The sequence below is a fragment of the Tachypleus tridentatus genome, chromosome 1, assembly GCF_004210375.1.
Source record: "Tachypleus tridentatus isolate NWPU-2018 chromosome 1, ASM421037v1, whole genome shotgun sequence".
Lineage (NCBI taxonomy): Eukaryota > Metazoa > Arthropoda > Merostomata > Xiphosura > Limulidae > Tachypleus > Tachypleus tridentatus.
The window spans coordinates 4,536,752-4,561,157 of NC_134825.1; the positions used below are offsets into that span (position 1 = coordinate 4,536,752).

Sequence of the window (24,406 nt, forward strand, 5' to 3'; positions counted from 1 at the left end):
CATAAAAATTCATAATATTCTCTCAATAAAATTATGGCCATTTGAAAGTAAGGGAAGTGAACCTATGCCACTTGTTGTGAATAACACAATACAAAAACAGATTTAAAATGGGATTTGTAAGAAAAAGAACTTTTATTTAATTAGTATAAATCTATTGTGTTTTTTTTGCAAAAAATCAAAACATAAACATCAACAGTTACTAATCAACAGTGAGTCCTCTCTACAATCAGAGTGGCCACTCAACAGTGAGTTCCTCTCTACAATCAGAGTGACCACTCAACAGTGAGTTCCCCTCTACAATCAGAGTGACCACTCAACAGTGAGTTCCTCTCTACAATCAGAGTGACCACTCAACAGTGAGTTCCTCTCTACAATCAGAGTAGCCACTCAACAGTGAGTTCCTCTCTACAATCAGAGTGGCCACTCAACAGTGAGTTCCTCTCTACAATCAGAGTGGCCACTCAACAGTGAGTTCCTCTCTACAATCAGAGTGGCCACTCAAAAACTTAAATGAACAAAGCAGTTAGTTTTATAGATTTAACTAGATTTAGTACACACACTTGAAAGCTAAAATGAAAACGTCATGTTTAGGTAACGCTATAAGAAATTTACAATAATGTTTTGTTTTTCTTGAATAGGAGACACTATAAATGTTTAATATATTTAAAGTTTATTCTGATACATTTCGTAATACCCTTTTCTGTTATTACATTAGCATGTATGTAAACAGGACATACTCAGGTCATCATAAACTTTCACTACTCCTGAACCTCAGACAAAGATTAGATATCACATTGATCATTCCATAAAGGCTTGGTTCTGTTTCTCAATCAGTGAGGTTATGCTCATTTCAATGGGTAATACAGAAACTTGTACAAATTTGTATGAGTTGAGGTTCTCTTCCTTCGATGTATTCCTCTGGGATGACAGTTAATGGATGTAATCTTAGAATTGTGAAACACTGCATAAAGATTTTTGTCTGATACAAAAGAAAGGTATCCACACAAATATCTCTCACTTATTACATTTTCTCTTTTGATACTGTACTAGTCTTATGTATATGTTTGAATCCTTCTCTTTACCACAACAATCAGTTGAGGTTACAGAGCAATAAGAACTGATCCAGTATATCTGAAATGTAATCCCCCAGCATTTGTGAATAAAAATACTGTTTTACTTGTTTTCTGTACATGATTAACGTTATTCTAGGGATAAAATTTCAAGAACTTGCACTTTACAGCAATGTGATTACTTTATGATCAGCATAACAGTACCAGTATAACACATAATTAATATCTGGATTTACTGGAAAAAAAAAATCATCTCACAATTTACTAAAAATCAAGAAAGGCTTTCAAGGCTTACACATGTTTGTTGTATCAACATTAAACAATGCACTACAAGTGTAATTTTAGTACTATTTCAGATTTAAAGTACCAAGGAAAATGTAAAGACAGGAAAGTATAAAACAGTTTTATTATAGAATAAGGTTCTGTTTGTCTTAAAAAAACAAAGCATGTACAAAGTTAAGACTTTACTCCTTTCAACATGGGAGACCCTTTAACTCTTTCAACAAGGGGTCAGTCTATATGACTGACTATGTGACCTCTTTGTACTCATTTAAAGTCTTTTTAGATTTGATACTCCTAACATTCAATATAGTGTGTATATTTAGTCTTTTTAGATTTAATACTCCTAACTTTCAATATAGTGTGTATATTTAAAGTCTTTTTAGATTTAATACTCCTAACTTTCAATATAGTGTGTGTATATTTAAAGTCTTTTTACATTTAATACTCCTAACTTTCAATATAGTGTGTGTATATTTAAAGTCTTTTTAGATTTAATACTCCTAACTTTCAATATAGTGTGTGTATATTTAAAGTCTTTTTAGATTTAATACTCCTTACTTTCAATATTGTGTGTGTATATTTAAAGTCTTTTTAGATTTAATACTCCTAACTTTCAATATAGTGTGTGTATATTTAAAGTCTTTTTACATTTGATACTCCTAACTTTCAATATAGTGTGTATATTTAAAGTCTTTTTAGATTTAATACTCCTAACTTTCAATATAGTGTGTGTATATTTAGTCTTTTTACATTTGATACTCCTAACTTTCAATATAGTGTGTGTATATTTAAAGTCTTTTTAGGTTTGATACTCCTAACTTTCAATATAGTGTGTGTATATTTAGTCTTTTTAGATTTGATACTCCTAACTTTCAATATAGTGTGTGTATATTTAGTCTTTTTAGATTTAATACTCCTAACTTTCAATATAGTGTGTGTATATCTAAAGTCTTTTTACATTTGATACTCCTAACTTTCAATATAGTGTGTGTATATTTAGTCTTTTTAGATTTAATACTCCTAACTTTCAATATAGTGTGTGTATATTTAAAGTCTTATTACATTTAATACTCCTAACTTTCAATATAGTGTATGTATATTTAAAGTCTTATTATATTTAATACTCCTAACTTTCAATATAGTGTGTGTGTATATTTACAAAATGTGCCAATATTTCACTTTATATTGTAAGTCTTTAAAATACAAAACAAATCATATTTCTTAATGAACTATTTCTAATAAAATTAAATAAAAATTTATACACAAACATACTGAGTATTTGTTTCAAATAGTCTGTATACAAAGTAGGTTTGCCCAGCATGGCTAGGTGGTTCAGGCACTTGACTCGTAATCTGAGAGTCACAGGTTCAAATCTCCATCACACCAAATATGATCGCCCTTTCAGCCATGGAGGTATTATAATGTGATAGTCAATCCCACTATTCGTTGGTAAAAGAGTAGACCAAGAGTTAGCGGCAGGTGGTGATGACTAGCTAACTTCCCTCTAGTCTTACACTGCTAAATTAGGGATGGCTAGCACAGATAGCCCTCGTGTAGATTTGAGTGAAATTTTTTTATTCTTGTTGCTAGTTTTCTTCCCGTTTCTCCAATGTAAATATCATTGCAGGAACACGGAATTTCATAGATGACGTTTTTGAGATTCTCTTTGATTGGTCACTGTTTGTGTTTTTACCAGAATGGACGTCAAGATACTATAGGATTTCCACCAGACTTCTATGTTAAAGTTTTTGGCTCTAATTTTTTCACTGAAATGTCATAGGTATGGTAGGTAAACGGTAGTAACTTCCTGATCTTTTCTTTCTGTCATGGTTTTCTTCAAGGAGTTTTTTATGAAGAAGGAGGTGTAACCATTCCGTGTAAAACTCTCTATGATCTTTTGAGGTGTAACTATTCCGTTTAAAACTCTCTATGATCTTTTGAGGTGTAACCATTCCGTTTAAAACTCTCTATGATCTTTTGAGGTGTAACCATTCCGTTTAAAACTCTCTATGATCTTTTGAGGTGTAACCATTCCGTTTAAAACTCTCTATGATCTTTTGAGGTGTAACCATTCCGTTTAAAACTCTCTATGATTTTGAGGTGTAACCATTCCGTTTAAAACTCTCTATGATCTTTTGAGGTGTAACCATTCCGTTTAAAACTCTCTATGATCTTTTGAGGTGTAACCATTCTGTTTAAAACTCTCTATGATCTTTTGAGGTGTAACCATTCTGTTTAAAACTCTCTATGATCTTTTGAGGTGTAACTATTCCGTTTAAAACTCTCTATGATCTTTTGGCTTCAATGGATTTCTGGTCACAAATGTTTTCTACTCTCTCTTTTATACATTAGATTATACCATGTTTTATCAAGGCTGGATGACAGAACTGGAAGTGTAGGTATCTGTCCATGTGGGTGGGTTTTCTGTATAAAGTTGTGGTTATTTGTCTTGTTGTTTGTTGATGAGTATGTCATGAAATGATACTGTTTTGTTCCTCTATTTCCATAGAGAAGTGGGTTCTTTTGTCTATGGAATTGAGATGTTCTAAGAAGGCTGGTAAGTTTTCATGACTGTGGGGGACAAATAACGAAGATGTCATTGACATAACATCTGTAGAAACTTGGTTTTATCAATGTGGATGGAAGAGCTCTTTCATTGAAATTCTTCCATGAAAATGTCTGCTAAGACTGGAGAGAGTGGTGATCCCATGGATAGATCATCTGTTTATTCATAAAATTCCTCATTCTTTTAGAAATAGGCAGACTGTAGACAAATGGTTGTTAGTTCCATTATGGTATCTATTTTCATGTCTGTTCTGTGTGGTACAAGCAACTGATGTCTGTGGCTCATTAAACATTTTTATTATATTATTATTATTATTATTTATTTACATAATCTAATCTTAACTAACCTAAAATATCCTTATTTTTACATTTTAATTACTTTTATAATTATACATATAGAATAAACATGAAAAACAAGAAATAAAATATTTACAAAATCTGGGTTGTTGAAGAGAGTTAACCCTAATTTTCTTTATACTACTCATAGTTTTACAATAAATAATTTTTATTTAATTAAATAATGCTCCAAACAATATACACAAATAACATGCAAAAAGTAGACAAATTCCTTTATCTCTCAGGAATATTCTGGCATTCTAACTCTGCGACAACAGTCATTACAAATTCATCCAAGCTCACCATTTACTTTCTTGCTGGAACACTGTTTGTACTCTGAGTGATCATTTTGTTTTCGAATTTCGTGTAAAGCTACTCAAGGGCTATCTGTGCTAGCCATCCCTAATTTAGCAGTGTAAAACCAGAGGGAAGGCAGCTAGTCATCACCACCCACCACCAACTCTTGGGCTACTCTTTTACCAACAAATAGTGGGATTGACCATCACATTATAATGCTCCCAGGGCTGAAAGAGCAAGCACGTTTGGTGCGACAGGAATTCAAACCCGTGACCCTCAGATTACGAGTTGAACACCTTAACCCACCTGGCCATGTCGGGCCTACTCTGAGTGAAACTGATATTTAATGTTCAGAACATAACATAATATATGTCATTTGATAGATGAACACCTTAAGTTTATATTGGTTATAGGTAATATATATTTAAATGTAAGAGTGAAATATTAATAATTATGAAAAATAGGATGTGACAAGTGGCAGGAGGGGTCTAATTTTCTATTTGATAGCTCTGTATCCAGAGTTGAATACTATAACAAATGTGGTTTAAATGACCAATGACAATTTTTATAGAGTAATCTAAGTTTAATTTATTACTTTTTCAAGGGGTGATGGATGAAAATACACTGATAGAAAATGTGTCACATGTGTCACACTACGGAAAATTCAAGAATGTTTTAAATATTTCCTTCATAACTTGAAACCTATACTATTATAATATGGATTATTAAAAACTTGAAACCTATACTATTATAATATGAATTATTAAAAACATGAAACCTGTACTATTATAATATGAATTATTAAAAACTTGAAACCTATACTATTATAATATGAATTATTAAAAACTTGAAACCTATACTATTATAATATGAATTATTAAAAACTTGAAACTTATACTATTATAATATGGATTATTAAAAACTTGAAACCTATACTATTATAATATGAATTATTAAAAACTTGAAACCTATACTGTTATAATATGAATTATTAAAAACTTGAAACCTATACTGTTATAATATGAATTATCAGCTAAAATTTTATGCTATTCAAATTGTTATAACATTTTGAATGCAAGACACTAAAACTTTGTGTAATATGCAGTAAAAAATACACCAGTGGATAGGGTTGATTATGCACAAGTCACTGTGTTACACCTGTGGTTGTTTTGTTATAGTTAGAAATTGATCAACTGTACCATTTGTGGTTGTTTTGTTATAGTTAGAAATTGATCAACTGTACCATTTGTGGTTGTTTTGTTATAGTTAGAAGTTGATCAAATGTACCATTTGTGGTTGTTTTGTTATAGTTAGAAGCACAGTTTAAATTGTATTTAAGTCTTACTATTATAATTTAGTTAATTATTTATTAATTATGCTTTAAAATTAATAATTAAAAGGTTTAAACATCTTATGATGTATATCATGCTTTGCATACGTTCACAGGCTTAAGATAACATGAGCTGCATGAAAATATATCCAAAAGATAGCACAGGTCTCCCAGAAAAACTGGGATATGCCTTGAGGGTACTTTCAACTTGTGTTAAGACAAATAATAAGTTGTAAGAGATAAGAAAAGAAAATAAAACATTAAAAATTAACTGTATGTGAAAATAAAAAGAAACTATGGAACAAAATCCTTTAAAGATATTCTACAAAAAATTAAAAGGCATGTTGTTGTTTTTTTTTTTCTACTTCCTGATTCTAATTATTTCATTTTGTTGTACACTGATGATAATAGTTAGAGTTAGTGGTATGATAGAGAAAATGAAAAACAACATATAAACATTTATCTTAAAAAAATCATTATATCCTTTTAGGAGGTCCTAGAGATTATGCAAATGAAATTATTAGATGAAAAACATATTTTGATATTTAAAATGAAAACACTTTGCACATGATTTAACAGTTTGAATAGCACATTTTTAGCAAAAACACTTAATTATAAAACCATCATTGTATGAGTGCAAGATACTTGTGATCTTTAACAAAATCTTATCAATTTTGAAGAGGATATGTTAAAAAATCTCAGAATTATCACATGTATCATTGTAAAAGCAATTTTTGTGACTCAATTTCCACAAATTGTAGGAGCCCACAGAGAAAGGGTTAAGGATAGTTTTGAACATCAGTGAATGATTACTACTTTCATATAAGAAATAAAATAATAATTACACTACCCACCATAGCACTTTGGGACAACATGTTAGCAATGTGAGATAGTTCTTTCTGGATTAAACGTTGTTGTTTCCTTAAATTTTCCATCCCCACTGGATTCTCTCCTACTATATATAATTCACCCAGTTTTCTCTTCACAGTTTTCAGGCTTTGTTCCAGCATCTCCTAAGGACCAATAAGCACACTTAAGAAGTTTTATTGTAATATGCATATGGATAATTTTAAAGCTAATAGCTTACAAAACATACAGATGAAACCAGATATTCCAATTAGATATTACACATGTCTAATGAACTTTGTGTTTCACAAAAATAAACACTATATAAGTACACTATTACTTTCCTGTTATAATTAAATTTTCCTCATACTAAAGAAATCTAGAAAAATACAATGACTGCATATAACATTTTTATACAAAGATCACCATTAAAGACAAAAATTCCAAATTTAGTTGTTGAAATATACTTTAACTTCAGACAATATGCTTGGATTTACACCAAACAATTTTCATAAAAATCAGATATCCTACTTTATCTTTCTGAAGAGAACCAAAGTTTGAAAACTCCTCTTGTACCATACAATCAAGCTGATAAAGATGACTTAGTATGTCCTAAAGAAAAGAAAATAATACGATTATAAACACATAATATCACAAAATACTTCCAACTGTACCATACAATCAAGCTGATAAAGATGACTTAATATGTCCTAAAGAAAAGAAAATAATATGATTATAAACATATAATATCACAAAATACTTCCAACTTAAAATCTAAGACCAATTAGGCTAAAATATAAAACAGCTTAAAGAGCACACCAAATGAAAATATTACATCACTTTATTCAATATTACTTCATAACCAATAAAAGTTAAACACAAACAGTTCATATCATAAATACAGCATTTAAATTACTCAAACAGTAACATCTAAAACATTTTAATATTGTTGGCTAGATAATAAAAAGGCTGACACAAATTGTTTTTTTTCATATATTAATAATACATCAACATTATCATGAAAACTAAACACACTCGACTACTATTGAATTAATACATCAACATTATCATAAAAACTAAACACACTCAACTACTATTGAATTAATACATCAACATTATCATGAAAACTAAACACACTCAACTACTATTGAATTAATACATCAACATTATCATGAAAACTAAACACACTCAACTACTATTGAATTAATACATCAACATTATCATGAAAACTAAACACACTCAACTACTATTGAATTAATACATCAACATTATCATTACTACCATTGAATTAATACATCAACATTATCATGAAAACTAAACACACTCAACTACTATTGAATTAATACATCAACATTATCATGAAAACTAAACACACTCAACTACTATTGAATTAATACATCAACATTATCATGAAAACTAAACACACTCAACTACTATTGAATTAATACATCAACATTATCATGAAAACTAAACACACTCAACTACTATTGAATTAATACATCAACATTATCATGAAAACTAAACACACTCAACTACCATTGAATTAATACATCAACATTATCATGAAAATTAAACACACTCAACTACTATTGAATCACAATCAGATTTTATTTTTATTATACATACAGAAGGTTCAATATTTAAGACAATAATGCTAGTTGCTTTCTTCATCAGAGGATATCTTGCTATTTCTATAGATAAATTATTAGCCTTAACCCTGTCATTACAATAGATCAAAATGTGTATGTCACACAAGTTTACCATTACATTTGAAACTTAAACTATTTTAATATCAATGTATAGGAATAAATATAGATAAGAAATCAAATTTTAATATAATAATATACATAAGAAATCAAATTTTAATATTGTAATAAATATAGATAAGAAATCAAATTTTAATATTGTAATAAATATAGATAAGAAATCAAATTTTAATATTATATAAATATAGATAAGAAATCAAATTTTAATATTGTAAAAAATATAGATAAGAAATCAAATTTTAATATTGTAAAAAATATAGATAAGAAATCAAATTTTAATATTGTAATAAATATAGATAAGAAATCAAATTTTAATATTACAATAAATATAGATAAGAAATCAAATTTTAATATTATAATAAATATAGATTATAAGAAATCAAATTTTAATATTATAATAAATATAGATTATAAGAAATCAAATTTTAATATTATAATAAATATAGATTATAAGAAATCAAATTTTAATATTATAATAAATATAGATAAGAAATCAAATTTTAATATTATAATAAATATAGATTATAAAAAATCAAATTTTAATATTATAATAAATATAGATAAGAAATCAAATTTTAATATTATAATAAATATAGATAAGAAATCAAATTTTAATATTGTAATAAATATAGATAAGAAATCAAATTTTAATATTGTAATAAATATAGATAAGAAATCAAATTTTAATATTGTAATAAATATAGATAAGAAATCAAATTTTAATATTACATAAATATACATAAGAAATCAAATTTTAATATTACATAAATATAGATAAGAAATCAAATTTTAATATTGTAATAAATATAGATAAGAAATCAAATTTTAATATTATATAAATATAGATAAGAAATCAAATTTTAATATTGTAATAAATATAGATAAGAAATCAAATTTTAATATTGTAATAAATATAGATAAGAAATCAAATTTTAATATTGTAATAAATATAGATAAGAAATCAAATTTTAATATTGTAATAAATATAGATAAGTAATCAAATTTTAATATTATATAAATATAGATAAGAAATCAAATTTTAATATTGTAATACATATAGATAAGAAATCAAATTTTAATATTGTAATAAATATAGATTATAAGAAATCAAATTTTAATATTACAATAAATATAGATAAGAAATCAAATTTTAATATTATAATAAATATAGATTATAAGAAATCAAATTTTAATATTATAATAAATTTTGATAAGAAATCAAATTTTAATATTATAATAAATTTTGATAAGAAATCAAATTTTAATATTATAATAAATTTTGATAAGAAATCAAATTTTAATATTATAATAAATATAGATAAGAAATTAAATTTTAATATTACATAAATATAGATAAGAAATCAAATTTTAATATTACATAAATATAGATAAGAAATCAAATTTTAATATTGTAATAAATATAGATAAGAAATCAAATTTTAATATTATATAAATATAGATAAGAAATCAAATTTTAATATTGTAATAAATATAGATAAGAAATCAAATTTTAATATTGTAATAAATATAGATAAGAAATCAAATTTTAATATTGTAATAAATATAGATAAGAAATCAAATTTTAATATTGTAATAAATATAGATAAGAAATCAAATTTTAATATTGTAATAAATATAGATAAGAAATCAAATTTTAATATTATATAAATATAGATAAGAAATCAAATTTTAATATTGTAATAAATATAGTTTATAAGAAATCAAATTTTAATATTATAATAAATATAGATTATAAGAAATCAAATTTTAATATTATAATAAATATAGATTATAAGAAATCAAATTTTAATATTATAATAAATATAGATTATAAGAAATCAAATTTTAATATTATAATAAATATAGATAAGAAATCAAATTTTAATATTATAATAAATTTTGATAAGAAATCAAATTTTAATATTATAATAAATATAGATAAGAAATCAAATTTTAATATTATAATAAATATAGATAAGAAATCAAATTTTAATATTATAATAAATATAGATAAGAAATCAAATTTTAATATTATAATAAATATAGATTATAAAAAATCAAATATTAATATTATAATAAATATAGATAAGAAATCAAATTTTAATATTAAATAAATATAGATAAGAAATCAAATTTTAATATTGTAATACATATAGATAAGAAATCAAATTTTAATATTGTAATAAATATAGATAAGAAATCAAATTTTAATATTGTAATAAATATAGATAAGAAATCAAATTTTAATATTGTAATAAATATAGATAAGAAATCAAATTTTAATATTGTAATAAATATAGATAAGAAATCAAATTTTAATATTGTAATAAATATAGATAAGAAATCAAATTTTAATATTGTAATAAATATAGATAAGAAATCAAATTTTAATATTATAATAAATATAGATAAGAAATCAAATTTTAATATTATAATAAATATAGATAAGAAATCAAATTTTAATATTGTAATAAATATAGATAAGAAATCAAATTTTAATATTGTAATAAATATAGATAAGAAATCAAATTTTAATATTGTAATAAATATAGATAAGAAATCAAATTTTAATATTGTAATAAATATAGATAAGAAATCAAATTTTAATATTATAATAAATATAGATAAGAATTCAAATTTTAATATTATAATAAATTTTGATAAAAAATCAAATTTTAATATAATAAATTTTGATAAGAAATCAAATTTTAATATTATAATAAATATAGATAAGAAATCAAATTTTAATATTATAATAAATATAGATAAGAAATCAAATTTTAATATTACATAAATATAGATAAGAAATCAAATTTTAATAGTACATAAATATAGATAAAAAATCAAATTTTAATATTGTAATAAATATAGATAAGAAATCAAATTTTAATATTATATAAATATAGATAAGAAATCAAATTTTAATATTGTAATAAATATAGATAAGAAATCAAATTTTAATATTGTAATAAATATAGATAAGTAATCAAATTTTAATATTATATAAATATAGATAAGAAATCAAATTTTAATATTATATAAATATAGATAAGAAATCAAATTTTAATATTGTAATACATATAGATAAGAAATCAAATTTTAATATTATAATAAATATAGATTATAAGAAATCAAATTTTAATATTATAATAAATATAGATTATAAGAAATCAAATTTTAATATTATAATAAATATAGATAAGAAATCAAATTTTAATATTATAATAAATATAGATAAGAAATCAAATTTTAATATTATAATAAATATAGATTATAAAAAATCAAATATTAATATTATAATAAATATAGATAAGAAATCAAATTTTAATATTACATAAATATAGATAAGAAATCAAATTTTAATATTATAATACATATAGATAAGAAATCAAATTTTAATATTGTAATACATATAGATAAGAAATCAAATTTTAATATTAAAATAAATATAGATAAGAAATCAAATTTTAATATTGTAATAAATATAGATAAGAAATCAAATTTTAATATTGTAATAAATATAGATAAAAAATCAAATTTTAATATTGTAATAAATATAGATAAGTAATCAAATTTTAATATTGTAATAAATATAGATAAGTAATCAAATTTTAATATTATAATATAAATATAGATAAGAAATCAAATTTTAATATTGTAATAAATATAGATAAGAAATCAAATTTTAATATTATAATAAATATAGATAAGAAATCAAATTTTAATATTATAATAAATATAGATTATAAGAAATCAAATTTTAATATTATAATAAATATAGATAAGAAATCAAATTTTAATATTATAATAAATATAGATAAGAAATCAAATTTTAATATTATAATAAATATAGATAAGAAATCAAATTTTAATATTGTAATAAATATAGATAAGAAATCAAATTTTAATATTATAATAAATATAGATAAGAAATCAAATTTTAATATTACATAAATATACATAAGAAATCAAATTTTAATAGATATAGATAAAAAATCAAATTTTAATATTATAATAAATATAGATAAGAAATCAAATTTTAATATTATATAAATATAGATAAGAAATCAAATTTTAATATTGTAATAAATATAGATAAGAAATCAAATTTTAATATTGTAATAAATATAGATAAGAAATCAAATTTTAATATTGTAATAAATATAGATAAGAAATCAAATTTTAATATTGTAATAAATATAGATAAGAAATCAAATTTTAATATTATATAAATATAGATAAGAAATCAAATTTTAATATTGTAATACATATAGATAAGAAATCAAATTTTAATATTGTAATAAATATAGATTATAAGAAATCAAATTTTAATATTACAATAAATATAGATAAGAAATCAAATTTTAATATTATAATAAATATAGATTATAAGAAATCAAATTTTAATATTATAATAAATATAGATAAGAAATCAAATTTTAATATTATAATAAATATAGATAAGAAATCAAATTTTAATATTATAATAAATTTTGATAAGAAATCAAATTTTAATATTATAATAAATATAGATAAGAAATCAAATTTTAATATTGTAATAAATATAGATAAGAAATCAAATTTTAATATTGTAATAAATATAGATAAGAAATCAAATTTTAATATTGTAATAAATATAGATAAGAAATCAAATTTTAATATTGTAATAAATATAGATAAGAAATCAAATTTTAATATTGTAATAAATATAGATAAGAAATCAAATTTTAATATTGTAATAAATATAGATAAGAAATCAAATTTTAATATTGTAATAAATATAGATAAGAAATCAAATTTTAATATTGTAATAAATATAGATAAGAAATCAAATTTTAATATTGTAATAAATATAGATAAGAAATCAAATTTTAATATTGTAATAAATATAGATAAGAAATCAAATTTTAATATTATAATAAATATAGATAAGAAATCAAATTTTAATATTATAATAAATATAGATTATAAGAAATCAAATTTTAATATTATAATAAATATAGATTTTTATAAGAAATCAAATTTTAATATTATAATAAATATAGATAAGAAATCAAATTTTAATATTATAATAAATATAGATAAGAAATCAAATTTTAATATTATAATAAATATAGATAAGAAATCAAATTTTAATATTATAATAAATTTTGATAAGAAATCAAATTTTAATATTATAATAAATATAGATAAGAAATCAAATTTTAATATTATAATAAATATAGATAAGAAATCAAATTTTAATATTATAATAAATATAGATAAGAAATCAAATTTTAATATTATAATAAATATAGATAAGAAATCAAATTTTAATATTATAATAAATATAGATAAGAAATCAAATTTTAATATTATAATAAATATAGATAAGAAATCAAATTTTAATATTGTAATAAATATAGATAAGAAATCAAATTTTAATATTGTAATAAATATAGATAAGAAATCAAATTTTAATATTGTAATAAATATAGATAAGAAATCAAATTTTAATATTATAATAAATATAGATAAGAAATCAAATTTTAATATTATAATAAATATAGATAAGAAATCAAATTTTAATATTGTAATAAATATAGATAAGAAATCAAATTTTAATATTATAATAAATATAGATTATAAGAAATCAAATTTTAATATTATAATAAATATAGATAAGAAATCAAATTTTAATATTATAATAAATATAGATAAGAAATCAAATTTTAATATTATAATAAATATAGATAAGAAATCAAATTTTAATATTATAATAAATATAGATAAGAAATCAAATTTTAATATTATAATAAATATAGATAAGAAATCAAATTTTAATATTGTAATAAATATAGATAAGAAATCAAATTTTAATATTGTAATAAATATAGATAAGAAATCAAATTTTAATATTGTAATAAATATAGATAAGAAATCAAATTTTAATATTACAATAAATATAGATAAGAAATCAAATTTTAATATTGTAATAAATATAGATAAGAAATCAAATTTTAATATTATAATAAATATAGATAAGAAATCAAATTTTAATATTATAATAAATATAGATAAGAAATCAAATTTTAATATTGTAATAAATATAGATAAGAAATCAAATTTTAATATTGTAATAAATATAGATAAGAAATCAAATTTTAATATTATATAAATATAGATAAGAAATCAAATTTTAATATTGTAATAAATATAGATAAGAAATCAAATTTTAATATTGTAATAAATATAGATAAGAAATCAAATTTTAATATTGTAATAAATATAGATAAGAAATCAAATTTTAATATTATATAAATATAGATAAGAAATCAAATTTTAATATTGTAATATATAATATAGATAAGAAATCAAATTTTAATATTATAATAAATATAGATTATAAGAAATCAAATTTTAATATTATAATAAATATAGATAAGAAATCAAATTTTAATATTATAATAAATATAGATTATAAGAAATCAAATTTTAATATTATAATAAATATAGATTATAAGAAATCAAATTTTAATATTATAATAAATATAGATAAGAAATCAAATTTTAATATTGTAATAAATATAGATAAGAAATCAAATTTTAATATTATAATAAATATAGATAAGAAATCAAATTTTAATATTGTAATAAATATAGATAAGAAATCAAATTTTAATATTGTAATAAATATAGATAAGAAATCAAATTTTAATATTGTAATAAATATAGATAAGAAATCAAATTTTAATATTGTAATAAATATAGATAAGAAATCAAATTTTAATATTGTAATAAATATAGATAAGAAATCAAATTTTAATATTGTAATAAATATAGATAAGAAATCAAATTTTAATATTGTAATAAATATAGATAAGAAATCAAATTTTAATATTGTAATAAATATAGATAAGAAATCAAATTTTAATATTGTAATAAATATAGATAAGAAATCAAATTTTAATATTATAATAAATATAGATAAGAAATCAAATTTTAATATTATAATAAATATAGATTATAAGAAATCAAATTTTAATATTATAATAAATATAGATTATAAGAAATCAAATTTTAATATTATAATAAATATAGATAAGAAATCAAATTTTAATATTATAATAAATATAGATAAGAAATCAAATTTTAATATTATAATAAATATAGATAAGAAATCAAATTTTAATATTATAATAAATATAGATAAGAAATCAAATTTTAATATTATAATAAATATAGATAAGAAATCAAATTTTAATATTATAATAAATATAGATAAGAAATCAAATTTTAATATTATAATAAATATAGATAAGAAATCAAATTTTAATATTGTAATAAATATAGATAAGAAATCAAATTTTAATATTATAATAAATATAGATAAGAAATCAAATTTTAATATTATAATAAATATAGATAAGAAATCAAATTTTAATATTGTAATAAATATAGATAAGAAATCAAATTTTAATATTGTAATAAATATAGATAAGAAATCAAATTTTAATATTATATAAATATAGATAAGAAATCAAATTTTAATATTATATAAATATAGATAAGAAATCAAATTTTAATATTATAATAAATATAGATAAGAAATCAAATTTTAATATTATAATAATATAGATAGATAAGAAATCAAATTTTAATATTATAATAAATATAGATTATAAGAAATCAAATTTTAATATTATAATAAATATAGATAAGAAATCAAATTTTAATATTATAATAAATATAGATAAGAAATCAAATTTTAATATTATAATAAATATAGATAAGAAATCAAATTTTAATATTATAATAAATATAGATAAGAAATCAAATTTTAATATTGTAATACATATAGATAAGAAATCAAATTTTAATATTGTAATACATATAGATAAGAAATCAAATTTTAATATTGTAATAAATATAGATAAGAAATCAAATTTTAATATTGTAATACATATAGATAAGAAATCAAATTTTAATATTGTAATAAATATAGATAAGAAATCAAATTTTAATATTATAATAAATATAGATAAGAAATCAAATTTTAATATTATAATAAATATAGATAAGAAATCAAATTTTAATATTATAATAAATATAGATAAGAAATCAAATTTTAATATTATAATAAATATAGATAAGAAATCAAATTTTAATATTATAATAAATATAGATAAGAAATCAAATTTTAATATTATAATAAATATAGATAAGAAATCAAATTTTAATATTATAATAAATATAGATAAGAAATCAAATTTTAATATTGTAATAAATATAGATAAGAAATCAAATTTTAATATTGTAATAAATATAGATAAGAAATCAAATTTTAATATTATAATAAATATAGATAAGAAATCAAATTTTAATATTGTAATAAATATAGATAAGAAATCAAATTTTAATATTGTAATAAATATAGATAAGAAATCAAATTTTAATATTGTAATAAATATAGATAAGAAATCAAATTTTAATATTGTAATAAATATAGATAAGAAATCAAATTTTAATATTGTAATAAATATAGATAAGAAATCAAATTTTAATATTATAATAAATATAGATAAGAAATCAAATTTTAATATTATAATAAATATAGATAAGAAATCAAATTTTAATATTATAATAAATATAGATTATAAGAAATCAAATTTTAATATTATAATAAATATAGATAAGAAATCAAATTTTAATATTGTAATACATATAGATAAGAAATCAAATTTTAATATTATAATAAATATAGATAAGAAATCAAATTTTAATATTGTAATAAATATAGATAAGAAATCAAATTTTAATATTGTAATAAATATAGATAAGAAATCAAATTTTAATATTGTAATAAATATAGATAAGAAATCAAATTTTAATATTGTAATAAATATAGATAAGAAATCAAATTTTAATATTATAATAAATATAGATAAGAAATCAAATTTTAATATTGTAATAAATATAGATAAGAAATCAAATTTTAATATTGTAATAAATATAGATAAGAAATCAAATTTTAATATTGTAATAAATATAGATAAGAAATCAAATTTTAATATTGTAATAAATATAGATAAGAAATCAAATTTTAATATTATAATAAATATAGATAAGAAATCAAATTTTAATATTATAATAAATATAGATTATAAGAAATCAAATTTTAATATTATAATAAATATAGATTATAAGAAATCAAATTTTAATATTATAATAAATATAGATTATAAGAAATCAAATTTTAATATTATAATAAATATAGATTATAAGAAATCAAATTTTAATATTATAATAAATATAGATAAGAAATCAAATTTTAATATTATAATAAATATAGATAAGAAATCAAATTTTAATATTATAATAAATTTTGATAAGAAATCAAATTTTAATATTATAATAAATATAGATAAGAAATCAAATTTTAATATTATAATAAATATAGATAAGAAATCAAATTTTAATATTATAATAAATATAGATAAGAAATCAAATTTTAATATTGTAATAAATATAGATAAGAAATCAAATTTTAATATTGTAATAAATATAGATAAGAAATCAAATTTTAATATTGTAATAAATATAGATAAGAAATCAAATTTTAATATTGTAATAAATATAGATAAGAAATCAAATTTTAATATTATAATAAATATAGATAAGAAATCAAATTTTAATATTGTAATAAATATAGATAAGAAATCAAATTTTAATATTACAATAAATATAGATAAGAAATCAAATTTTAATATTATAATAAATATAGATTATAAGAAATCAAATTTTAATATTATAATAAATATAGATTATAAGAAATCAAATTTTAATATTATAATAAATATAGATTATAAGAAATCAAATTTTAATATTATAATAAATATAGATAAGAAATCAAATTTTAATATTATAATAAATATAGATAAGAAATCAAATTTTAATATTATAATAAATATAGATAAGAAATCAAATTTTAATATTGTAATAAATATAGATAAGAAATCAAATTTTAATATTGTAATAAATATAGATAAGAAATCAAATTTTAATATTGTAATAAATATAGATAAGAAATCAAATTTTAATATTATAATAAATATAGATAAGAAATCAAATTTTAATATTATAATAAATATAGATAAGAAATCAAATTTTAATATTATAATAAATATAGATTATAAGAAATCAAATTTTAATATTATAATAAATATAGATTATAAGAAATCAAATTTTAATATTATAATAAATATAGATAAGAAATCAAATTTTAATATTATAATAAATATAGATAAGAAATCAAATTTTAATATTATAATAAATATAGATAAGAAATCAAATTTTAATATTGTAATAAATATAGATAAGAAATCAAATTTTAATATTATAATAAATATAGATAAGAAATCAAATTTTAATATTGTAATAAATATAGATAAGAAATCAAATTTTAATATTGTAATAAATATAGATAAGAAATCAAATTTTAATATTATAATAAATATAGATAAGAAATCAAATTTTAATATTGTAATAAATATAGATAAGAAATCAAATTTTAATATTGTAATAAATATAGATAAGAAATCAAATTTTAATATTGTAATAAATATAGATAAGAAATCAAATTTTAATATTGTAATAAATATAGATAAGAAATTAAATTTTAATATTACAATAAATATAGAGAAGAAATCAAATTTTAATATTATAATAAATATAGATTATAAGAAATCAAATTTTAATATTATAATAAATATAGATTATAAGAAATCAAATTTTAATATTATAATAAATATAGATTATAAGAAATCAAATTTTAATATTATAATAAATATAGATTATAAGAAATCAAATTTTAATATTATAATAAATATAGATAAGAAATCAAATTTTAATATTATAATAAATATAGATAAGAAATCAAATTTTAATATTATAATAAATATAGATAAGAAATCAAATTTTAATATTATAATAAATATAGATAAGAAATCAAATTTTAATATTATAATAAATATAGATAAGAAATCAAATTTTAATATTAATAAATATAGATAAGAAATCAAATTTTAATATTGTAATACATATAGATAAGAAATCAAATTTTAATATTGTAATAAATATAGATAAGAAATCAAATTTTAATATTATAATAAATATAGATTATAAGAAATCAAATTTTAATATTGTAATAAATATAGATAAGAAATCAAATTTTAATATTATATAAATATAGATAAGAAATCAAATTTTAATATTGTAATAAATATAGATAAGAAATCAAATTTTAATATTATAATAAATATAGATAAGAAATCAAATTTTAATATTATAATAAATATAGATTATAAGAAATCAAATTTTAATATTATAATAAATATAGATTATAAGAAATCAAATTTTAATATTATAATAAATATAGATTATAAGAAATCAAATTTTAATATTATAATAAATATAGATTATAAGAAATCAAATTTTAATATTATAATAAATATAGATAAGAAATCAAATTTTAATATTATAATAAATATAGATAAGAAATCAAATTTTAATATTATAATAAATATAGATAAGAAATCAAATTTTAATATTATAATAAATATAGATAAGAAATCAAATTTTAATATTGTAATAAATATAGATAAGAAATCAAATTTTAATATTATAATAAATATAGATAAGAAATCAAATTTTAATATTGTAATAAATATAGAAAAGAAATCAAATTTTAATATTGTAATAAATATAGATAAGAAATCAAATTTTAATATTATAATAAATATAGTTTATAAGAAATCAAATTTTAATATTATAATAAATATAGTTTATAAGAAATCATATTTTAATATTATAATAAATATAGATAAGAAATCAAATTTTAATATTGTAATAAATATAGATAAGAAATCAAATTTTAATATTGTAATAAATATAGATAAGAAATCAAATTTTAATATTATAATAAATATAGATAAGAAATCAAATTTTAATATTGTAATAAATATAGATAAGAAATCAAATTTTAATATTGTAATAAATATAGATAAGAAATCAAATTTTAATATATAATAAATATAGATAAGAAATCAAATTTTAATATTGTAATAAATATAGATAAGAAATCAAATTTTAATATTGTAATAAATATAGATAAGTAATCAAATTTTAATATTATATAAATATAGATAAGAAATCAAATTTTAATATTATATAAATATAGATAAAAAATCAAATTTTAATATTATAATAAATATAGATTATAAGAAATCAAATTTTAATATTATAATAAATATAGATTATAAGAAATCAAATTTTAATATTATAATAAATATAGATAAGAAATCAAATTTTAATATTATAATAAATTTTGATAAGAAATCAAATTTTAATATTATAATAAATATAGATAAGAAATCAAATTTTAATATTGTAATACATATAGATAAGAAATCAAATTTTAATATTGTAATACATATATATAAGAAATCAAATTTTAATATTGTAATAAATATAGATAAGAAATCAAATTTTAATATTATATAAATATAGATAACAAATCAAATTTTAATATTGTAATAAATATAGAAAAGAAATCAAATTTTAATATTGTAATAAATATAGATAAGAAATCAAATTTTAATATTGTAATAAATATAGTTTATAAGAAATCAAATTTTAATATTATAATAAATATAGTTTATAAGAAATCATATTTTAATATTATAATATAGATAAGAAATCAAATTTTAATATTGTAATAAATATAGATAAGAAATCAAATTTTAATATTGTAATAAATATAGATAAGAAATCAAATTTTAATATTGTAATAAATATAGATAAGAAATCAAATTTTAATATTGTAATAAATATAGATAAGAAATCAAATTTTAATATTGTAATAAATATAGATAAGAAATCAAATTTTAATATTGTAATAAATATAGATAAGAAATAAAATTTTAATATTGTAATAAATATAGATAAGTAATCAAATTTTAATATTATATAAATATAGATAAGAAATCAAATTTTAATATTATATAAATATAGATAAAAAATCAAATTTTAATATTATAATAAATATAGATTATAAGAAATCAAATTTTAATATTATAATAAATATAGATTATAAGAAATCAAATTTTAATATTATAATAAATATAGATTATAAGAAATCAAATTTTAATATTATAATAAATATAGATAAGAAATCAAATTTTAATATTATAATAAATATAGATAAGAAATCAAATTTTAATATTATAATAAATATAGATAAGAAATCAAATTTTAATATTGTAATACATATAGATAAGAAATCAAATTTTAATATTGTAATAAATATAGATAAGAAATCAAATTTTAATATTGTAATAAATATAGATAAGAAATCAAATTTTAATATTGTAATAAATATAGATAAGAAATCAAATTTTAATATTATAATAAATATAGATAAGAAATCAAATTTTAATATTGTAATAAATATAGATAAGAAATCAAATTTTAATATTATAATAAATATAGATAAGAAATCAAATTTTAATATTATAATAAATATAGATAAGAAATCAAATTTTAATATTATAATAAATATAGATAAGAAATCAAATTTTAATATTGTAATAAATATAGATAAGAAATCAAATTTTAATATTATAATAAATATAGATAAGAAATCAAATTTTAATATTGTAATAAATATAGATAAGAAATCAAATTTTAATATTATAATAAATATAGTTTATAAGAAATCAAATTTTAATATTATAATAAATATAGATAAGAAATCAAATTTAGTATTATATAAATATAGATAAGAAATCAAATTTTAATATTGTATTAAATATAGATAAGAAATCAAATTTTAATATTGTAATAAATATAGATAAGAAATCAAATTTTAATATTGTAATAAATATAGATAAGAAATCAAATTTTAATATTGTAATAAATATAGATAAGAAATCAAATTTTAATATTGTAATAAATATAGATAAGAAATCAAATTTTAATATTGTAATAAATATAGATAAGAAATCAAATTTTAATATTATATAAATATAGATAAGAAATCAAATTTTAATATTATATAAATATAGATAAGAAATCAAATTTTAATATTATAATAAATATAGATTATAAGAAATCAAATTTTAATATTATAATAAATATAGATTATAAGAAATCAAATTTTAATATTATAATAAATATAGATTATAAGAAATCAAATTTTAATATTATAATAAATATAGATAAGAAATCAAATTTTAATATTATAATAAATATAGATAAGAAATCAAATTTTAATATTATAATAAATATAGATAAGAAATCAAATTTTAATATTGTAATAAATATAGATAAGAAATCAAATTTTAATATTGTAATAAATATAGATAAGAAATCAAATTTTAATATTGTAATAAATATAGATAAGAAATCAAATTTTAATATTGTAATAAATATAGATAAGAAATCAAATTTTAATATTATAATAAATATAGATAAGAAATCAAATTTTAATATTATAATAAATATAGATAAGAAATCAAATTTTAATATTATAATAAATATAGATAAGAAATCAAATTTTAATATTATAATAAATATAGATAAGAAATCAAATTTTAATATTGTAATAAATATAGATAAGAAATCAAATTTTAATATTGTAATAAATATAGATAAGAAATCAAATTTTAATATTATAATAAATATAGATAAGAAATCAAATTTTAATATTATATAAATATAGATAAGAAATCAAATTTTAATATTGTAATAAATATAGATAAGAAATCAAATTTTAATATTATAATAAATATAGATAAGAAATCAAATTTTAATATTGTAATAAATATAGATAAGAAATCAAATTTTAATATTACAATAAATATAGATAAGAAATCAAATTTTAATATTATAATAAATATAGATTATAAGAAATCAAATTTTAATATTATAATAAATATAGATTATAAGAAATCAAATTTTAATATTATAATAAATATAGATTATAAGAAATCAAATTTTAATATTATAATAAATATAGATAAGAAATCAAATTTTAATATTATAATAAATATAGATAAGAAATCAAATTTTAATATTATAATAAATATAGATAAGAAATCAAATTTTAATATTATAATAAATATAGATAAGAAATCAAATTTTAATATTATAATAAATATAGATAAGAAATCAAATTTTAATATTGTAATAAATATAGATAAGAAATCAAATTTTAATATTATAATAAATATAGATAAGAAATCAAATTTTAATATTATATAAATATAGATAAGAAATCAAATTTTAATATTGTAATAAATATAGATAAGAAATCAAATTTTAATATTGTAATAAATATAGATAAGAAATCAAATTTTAATATTACAATTAATATAGATAAGAAATCAAATTTTAATATTATAATAAATATAGATAAGAAATCAAATTTTAATATTGTAATAAATATAGATAAGAAATCAAATTTTAATATTGTAATAAATATAGATAAGAAATCAAATTTTAATATTATAATAAATATAGATAAGAAATCAAATTTTAATATTATAATAAATATAGATAAGAAATCAAATTTTAATATTATATAAATATAGATAAAAATCAAATTTTAATATTATAATAAATATAGATTATAGAAATCAAATTTTAATATTATAATAAATATAGATTATAAGAAATCAAATTTTAATATTATAATAAATATAGATTATAAGAAATCAAATTTTAATATTATAATAAATATAGATTATAAGAAATCAAATTTTAATATTATAATAAATATAGATAAAGAAATCAAATTTTAATATTATAATAAATATAGATAAGAAATCAAATTTTAATATTGTAATAAATATAGATAAGAAATCAAATTTTAATAT

General features: G+C 16.5%; 1 protein-coding gene across 3 annotated transcripts in view; it reads right to left on the bottom strand.

Annotated features, from left to right (window-relative positions):
• LOC143233340 (uncharacterized) overlaps positions 1-24,406 on the bottom strand; it is a 209,011-nt gene that overhangs the window by 52,368 nt on the left and 132,237 nt on the right. For all 3 annotated transcript variants that reach the window (XM_076469530.1, XM_076469678.1, XM_076469605.1), the window contains exons 14-15: positions 7,258-7,338; positions 6,735-6,893 (exon numbers count right to left, since the gene is read on the bottom strand). In XM_076469530.1, the coding sequence (XP_076325645.1) occupies positions 6,735-6,893; positions 7,258-7,338 (240 nt within the window). The remainder of the gene's footprint in view (positions 1-6,734; positions 6,894-7,257; positions 7,339-24,406) is intronic.